At 33.9% G+C, this 8,116-nt stretch overlaps 1 protein-coding gene across 1 annotated transcript; it reads right to left on the bottom strand.

Moving 5' to 3' along the window:
• Nucleotides 1-4,328: 4,328 nt before the first annotated feature.
• LOC131050640 (NF-X1-type zinc finger protein NFXL1-like) lies at nucleotides 4,329-6,704 on the bottom strand. Its single transcript, XM_057984845.2, has one exon. The coding sequence runs from the start codon at nucleotides 6,554-6,556 to the stop codon at nucleotides 4,334-4,336; it is 2,223 nt and encodes a 740-aa protein (XP_057840828.2). The 5' UTR covers nucleotides 6,557-6,704; the 3' UTR covers nucleotides 4,329-4,333.
• Between the last annotated feature and the right edge of the window lie 1,412 nt (nucleotides 6,705-8,116).

An 8,116-nucleotide genomic window follows, 5' to 3' on the forward strand; every position in this document is an offset into this window, starting at 1 on the left:
TAACCATATTACTAACCACTAACTTAACTTTTAACATTTTCGTTTTTTTTTTAAATCTAACAAAAAAAAACATTAAAAAAAAATAATTTTTTGAACCCCCGTGGGCCCCCACGAACCCACAGGCAGCAAGCGCTGCCTTTCCCAAACTGGGAAATGCAGCGAGCTGCATTCCCAGTCTGGGGAAAGCAGCGCTGCTGCCTTTTCCCACGCTGGGGATGGCAGCTCGCACAGCCAAAGGGAAGGGAAAGGGGGGTGCGTGGCTGGGTCGAGCCCAGCTCCCCGCCACCGCCCCCAACACAATTTAAATTTTAAATTTAACAAATTAAATTTAATTAATTTAACAGTTAAAAAAAAAAACCATAACAAATAAAAAAAACGACAGGGGATTAAATGGAACAAAAATTCAAAACACAGACAGAGGTGAAAACCTCTGTTAATCCCAATAAATAAATTTAAACTCCCAGCCATCAAGTTTATCAACATACCCATAATTAAAATTAACTTAAAAGGATTCATAATTTTTACCAGCACTCACCAATTTTCTGAGACAAAACAGGGGCATTCATATTTCATTCAAATTTGCCCAGTTTGTTCTAAAAGTTTAATTAAATGAGAATAGACTAAATCCCCAAACCCCAATTGAAGCTATTTGTTCAAATCAAGCATAAACAAGGAGTTTTAACTCATAACTATCATTTCTAAAACTGGAAATATTTAGGGAAAGAGATTTTATGAATGCTTGGCAAAATTTTGCCAGCATAACACTACCAAAATCCATCAAATTTCTAATTACAAACAGCATGATAAACTAAGAAATTTCTTGCATAGCAAAGATGAAACATTAAGAATTCAGTTAAGGAAGCTTCATGGGAGAAATTAAGTTTAAATTTGATAACCAAAATAGTTGAATTCTTCCTCCAAACCCATAACAAGCAAACACTTCAAGATTTTAAAACAACTAACAGCAAGAGGAAGGAAAGCAATGATTTTTTTGTTGCAATAAGCAAGGATTCAACCAACCTTTGATCTCCAAGCAAGAATCCCAACTGGTTCACACCCAAATCCTCCCTTCAAGCCAATTTTCCAAAATTCCTTTCTCCTCCTCCAAAATAAGCATAACCCCCAAAATCTCCTCCAAAATGGCTTAGAAGAAAAATCTCTTAACCTAATTTTCTAGGTTGCCCAAAATTTCTATTAAAAAAAAATATTAAAATTCCCCATTGACTTTCTTTTCTTTTTTTCTATTTTTCCTTTTTCAAATTTCTCAAAACAATAAATGAAAAATTCTTTTTTTTTGAAAATTACATTTTCATAAGTATCAATTTAATCCATTTTTTTCTACTAAATAGGAAAGCAATGAGTTAACTTAATTGAATATATATTTAAAAGCAATTAACTAATCTATTCCATTTCTTTCGTTGGATCTAAACACGATTTCTTTTCCAATAAGCAACTAACAGTTAAAATTTAATAACTAATCAATTTCGCTTGATTCAAAACATAAGGCATAATAAGGAATGAATCGCTCAAGTCAACAATAATGACAACTTAAACTTAAATAATTAACCGAACCACCAAAGCACGCAAATCGAGGAAAAGTAAAAAGACTCGAAATTCAGACAGAGGGGATGAACGACCGACTGACGGCACTCACAATAACAGACTGAGGTGAGGACTAGGGTCAAAAGCTATCTCCTCCACTCCCATCGGACATATAAGGCACGCTCAGACCTGTGAAGCCAGGTGGAGACGATACCCCGTACCTACCCGGTACTTGTACCTGCAATATCCTGCATCACCGAAGCACACATACATGCATATAGATATAGAATACACGGCACGCACACCGATGAAGGAGAATCGCGACGTTCCCTGTCTCATCGAAACGAGTGAAGGAAAATCGTCCCCTTGCATCCAATACAGTAGCAAACACGCAACATATATATGACACATCAACTAGATAAAGTAAAATGTCAGTACGAGCAATAATCCACGAAACACTAGAAATCACCAATACTGAAATACTGAAAGTAACTCATGCATCCAATATCCAGATAAACATGATATAATATCAAATATGTCTGCAAAATGACGAGCAATCAAGTGCCAACTGAAAAGTAAACTGAAACACAAAATCAGTCTAATAAGTCCAATCAAAACGGGGTACTACATAAGCTCCTATAATTAAGTCAACAATGTTTCTTCTTTCACCTCTACTAGTCCCAATCAAGGAACTAGGGCCTACTCCAAAATTTATTTTTTTGCATGTACTTATCATTCCCTTAAATTGTTTCTTTTTTATCTTCCAGTTGACTCTCCAAGAACTAAATCTCTTCCATCAATCTAGTCTCCTTTTGTAGCTCTCAACCTATCTTTCTCAACTCAAACTAAAATTCATCTTGTAGACCACTTTCTATATTTTTTCTTATTTGTGGTATCCAACCAATACATGTTATATCCCCTAATCAATTCTGACAAAGTTCCTATTATTTTATTTGAGAAGTTCATTTCTACCATTTTTTTAGTATTATTGCATAATTTATCATGTATTTTTGTAAATTCTCCTACATTGTTCCTTATGTTTTTTTATTTCTATCATTTATTACTATAAATTGTCTCCAAAACTATTTCTTCAATTCATCACCTTCCCAATTATATTCTTCATTTATTGCAAACAATTATATCATCCACATCATCTCTTTGTCTATCATCAACTCTAGGTTGCTATCATTAATTCCACAACTCTGATTTGTTATACCATAGAATAATAATTCACCTCTACTTCTTTAGCTAAATCATTACATCTTCAATCTTGATTTCACAATACATAATCTCTTCTCTCTAATTAAGTTGGTATCAATATCTTCTACTGCAATTATTAGTACCAAATATATCAATCTCATATCTAAATTCGACTTCAATTCACCCTTACCATCACTCCATACACCTATGATACGAACCATTTTCAACTATGACCATTTGAAAACCATGTTACACCCAATCTACACTCGCCCAACATTTTCTTAACTTCACTATAAACCCTCTACTTTAACTTATTACCACATCAAACTATGGGGTACAACTTGTAGCAACAATCATCTCTCAAAAATTATATTATCACCAATCCATTTCACATCATCATATAAAAATTAACTCAATAAATTATATTTATTGAATTTATCATCCTAATTTGTCTTCTAATGTTAATTAAATTATTTGATTAATCTATCTAATCATTCTTCTAAAAATAATTAAATTAGGACTATTTGTTCAATTAATCAAGCATTCTCCTAGATTCTAACCTTAAATAAATAATTTTAAAGTTTATTTATTTCATCCCATCATACATGTTTCCATTAATACCTACTTATTTAATACATATTTTCCTCTCACATCATTAGTACACTAAAACCAATTCTTTAATCTACCTAATCATATTTCGATCCTCTAAAGGTAAACTTTGATATCATCCTTTCATCATTTTCAGAAAATAATACCTCTTGTGAAATATTTTTAGAAAATCCATGAATGCTAGGAGGAGCATCCACATACCTTCATTTCCACCTCCAAAATATCAAGCAAATCCCAACAAAGTGTACAAGAAGAGACATTGAGAGGCTTGCGTGTAGTCTTGTATCTTTGGATTCCCTTGTATGTTAAAATTTATATGAAAGTGTAATTAGGCATGAGGTAATGACAAACTTGATGGCTTTCATTTCTTTTTTCTTTTTTTTATCTTTTTTTCTTTTCTTTTTGTGTATTTAATTCTACGATTAAATTATGTTTTTCTAAAAAAATAAAATGTAAATTGATCTTATTGTTATAGACATCATCTATTTTGTTATTTTTTTTAATTGTGATATCAACACCTGTATTTTTATGCAATATCTTTTATATGAGTTGACAGGTCCATCCTTAACATTAAACTCTAGTATTTTTATTATTTTAGAGGATTTTATTTTCTATTTTGGTCAACTATAGTTCATATCCTCATCACGTATTACTAATAAAAAATTTAATTATGTTCATGAGATCAGGTGTCTTTAATCCATTTTCATGCTTCTTTCCATGTATATTATGTATCTTGATTAAAAAACTTGTGAAATTGTGAAGTCTTGTCTCTTCAAAGATCTTATTCAGACTGTCCACCTGCAAAATATTTTCAAACTGAATGTGAATATCCTCATATGCTGCACAATCAAAAATAAAGTGTTGTTCAGTTTCAACTACCCTTTGTTGTAGAAAATGCAGGTCTCTTCCCAATCTTCTTTGGAGACCATGCATCTGCCCATCTTACATCTGAGATGATCGGACGCAATCCTCAGCTGAACAACTAACCTATTGGTGTGCTCGTTTGATTGACAGCACCCTGATATGCAGTTGCATGGGCCACACGTCTCATAGCCGTTGCAGCCCTTGTCATGTCTGTAAATATGGCTAATGCATTCTTGTCATTCAGCCAAACAAGTTCACACTCCCCACCGAATCTCAGAATCAGGGAGCTTACACTGACATCTGTTTCTCTTGGTAAATCAAATAAGGCAAATACAAGCCTCGGATCCATGTCTACCAATGAATTAAAAATGGGAGGTTGCACCTGCCCTGTGGTTTGCAATGGACCATTAAGTAACAGGTTGCGTGCTGGGGCTCTTGACTTTTGTGTGCCCTGTACAATAAAAAAGCGTCTTGGTTCCCATCCAGCCCAAAATACAGAAAGATTCCACCTTCCTGCAAGTAGCTTCAATATGTCCCTTTTCTCCTTTGGCACAGCATTGAAAATGTGGACACGAATACCGTTTGTGTTTATTTTTGTCCTTCCCAGAACTAAATATTTAAACCTATCTTCAACATCTGAGACCCATTGAGGCTCTCTCCGAATCAAGTCAGCAAGCATTTCTGATGTTTTTCCATTCACCTCTTGTAGATCGACACTCGTTGAAATGTCGAAGGCATTTGCTACAGTCTTCTTCCTCTCCAACTTTGCACATTCATCATCACATGCAAGCTTTCTCTGGCCCATTGGAACTCTGGTCAAATGTGACTCTGTTGGCTGAAGGCGAGCAGGCAATTTGTGATAAATAGAAGCTTCAAAGACTGGATCAGCTCTGATATTGTTACCTCCGGCATCACATGGAACTTTTGCTGTCATTCGACCACATGAGCAAGTAATTTCAGCACTCGCTGTACAAGGAGGGCACTCTCCAAGATGGCAATTATGAGTTGCAGAATGTCCACATGGCTGAGGAATGGAACAAGGATATGCACATGAAGGAATAGGTGTTCCACATGGTACTGCAGGAGGAATCGATGTCTTCCCACATGCACAAGAGAGATCAGTAAAATTAGTTTCAAGACATGGGGGGCAGTAGCCACTATGGCAAAGTTCCTGGCAGTAATGTTGACCACATCTCATCTTTTTCCCACATGGCATAAGACATAAATGTGGATCCCAGTCACCTGTTTGAATATCAGACCGACCTCGATGTGACAGAGGGCAGCATTTTTCATTGCATCTGTGTCTACCACAGTGTTTCTTCTGTCCACAAACCTTTTCACACAAAAATTCTTTGTTGTCCTCTGTTTCTGATGTTGTTTTCCAACAACTGACTTTTCTGGAAGAAGATCCACATCGACATTTCTGATCCACAGAAACCAGACAAGGAGGGCAGATGCCCTGGTGACAAGAATATATGCACTTGTGTTTCCCACAAGAAAGAAGCTTTTCACATACTTCTGAGCATGTTGGCACAGGATCCAGGCAACTCTTCCTTTCATTTAGTATTTGTGTTTTACCACAGGGGCATGTTTTTAACTTCTCAGGTAATAAATCACATTCTTTGCATTCTCCTGGATGACATCCCAAGCTGCAATTGTGATTTTGACACGAGAGCATCTTCATACAAAGATTCTCACATGCATACACACCACTTTTCCACTCTAATTCTCCATGGAACTCCAGGTCCCCGCAAAGCATCATGTTCTCTTTTTTCCCACAAAAGCATGAGGCATTTGTTAAAATAGTGCATGAACCACAAGGACCCTCATGGCATATTTTATCACAAAGATGTCGACCACAGGTAAGAAGCTGCTCGCACACTTGTCCACATGATTCAGCTGGTTTCTGATCGGAACATCTTCTTGTAGTTGTTTTTTTACCGCATGGGCATGGCTGAGGTGCAGCCATTGCTGTGCAAGGAGGACAAGGGCCTGGATGACATAGGAGTGTGCAAGTATGAGGGCAACGAGACATTTCCTTCCCTTTATCAAGTGATTTTCCACATGGCTCTCCACATGAGTGTGGAGTCAGATAGAAATCATTGTATGGGTTTTGCATTTTTCCGCAGAAACAATAATACTGAAGATCCTCTGGTCTTGAATACTGCACTGATTGACAACCTGGGCATCTCCAATTCGATCTCTGACTTTGCCCAGCAGACAAATCTCTGGAAGTTGGAGCTCGTGCCCACTTCCTTATGCAATGTAGGTGAAAGAGTGCATAGCAGCTATTACAAGACCATATTGCCGCTGATTTTCCCACCATCTCATAGCAAATCATGCATTCCACCTTGCTTTTTTGAAGCTTCCGTTCAATCTCCTGCACAAGATTTGGCACGTTTGATCTGTCAAAATGAATAACCTCCTCACTTTCCTGCTTCAAAAGTGGCCGAGCATTAACCTCTGACAATGGAGCATGATACCTCCAATCCTGGCTACTCCTCCTGTTCATAAGTTCAAGATCCTCCATTTCTGATCTCTTATGATTTACAGATTGTGAAAGATGCTTTATGTCATTCATGGGGAGAATTAAATCATGAGCTGATGATTAAAGTGACGTGACTCGGTTGAGGCTTATGACAGGGAAGATCATTTACAGCTTGAATTTTGTCTCTTTTTTTCCTCCTTTAAAATTATTGAACTAGTAGGGTCAAGGGATATGTCCAAATGATATTGGAGAGAAAACTTAAATGAATTATTATATTTATATAATTAGTTATATAATAATTAAAATCTATATATGTTTTGATATATTGTCATTCTTCATGTTAAATATGTCTTTAGAGTTATTAGATATCAATATAATAATATGTTATAGTATATGGATGATTAATATTTTAAATTAATTTAATATTTAAATTTAATTGATGAACAAATTTGTAAACAAATAAATATAATAGAAATTAAAAGTAATAGCTTAAATATTATACGATAGAAAATAACATATATAATAGTCTTAAGGATTAATATAAATAGTGAAGATGTAAGGTAGAGTACATAGAAATTGAGGGAGAAGATTAAAGACTGTTTCTTAGACCTCACAATAAGGTCTCTCTTTATATCCAAATGATATTGGAGAGAAAACTTAAATGAATTATATTTTTATATAATTAGTTATATAATAATTAAAATCTATATATGTTTTGATATATTGTCATTCTTCATGTTAAATATGTCTTTAGAGTTATAAGATATCAATATAATAATATGTTATAGTATATGGATAATTAATATTTTAAATTAATTTAATATTTAAATTTAATTGGTGAACAAATTTGTAAACAAATAAATATAATAGAAATTAAAAGTAATAGCTTAAATATTATACGATAGAAAATAACATATATAATAGTCTTAAGGATTAATATAAATAGTGAAGATGTAAGGTAGAGTACATAGAAATTGAGGGAGAAGATTAAAGACTGTTTCTTGGACCTCACAATAAGGTCTCTCTCTCTTTATATCCAAATGATATTGGAGAGAAAACTTAAATGAATTATATTTTTATATAATTAGTTATATAATAATTAAAATCTATATATGTTTTGATATATTGTCATTCTTCATGTTAAATATGTCTTTAGAGTTATTAGATATCTAATTAATATTTTAAATTAATTTAATATTTAAATTTAATTGGTGAACAAATTTGTAAACAAATAAATATAATAGAAATTAAAAGTAATAGCTTAAATATTATACGATAGAAAATAACATATATAATAGTCTTAAGGATTAATATAAATAGTGAAGATGTAAGGTAGAGTACATAGAAATTGAAGGAGAAGATTAAAGACTGTTTCTTGGACCTCACAATAAGGTCTCTCTCTTATATATATAT

This window comes from Cryptomeria japonica, chromosome 8 (genome assembly GCF_030272615.1).
Source record: "Cryptomeria japonica chromosome 8, Sugi_1.0, whole genome shotgun sequence".
Taxonomy (NCBI): domain Eukaryota; kingdom Viridiplantae; phylum Streptophyta; class Pinopsida; order Cupressales; family Cupressaceae; genus Cryptomeria; species Cryptomeria japonica.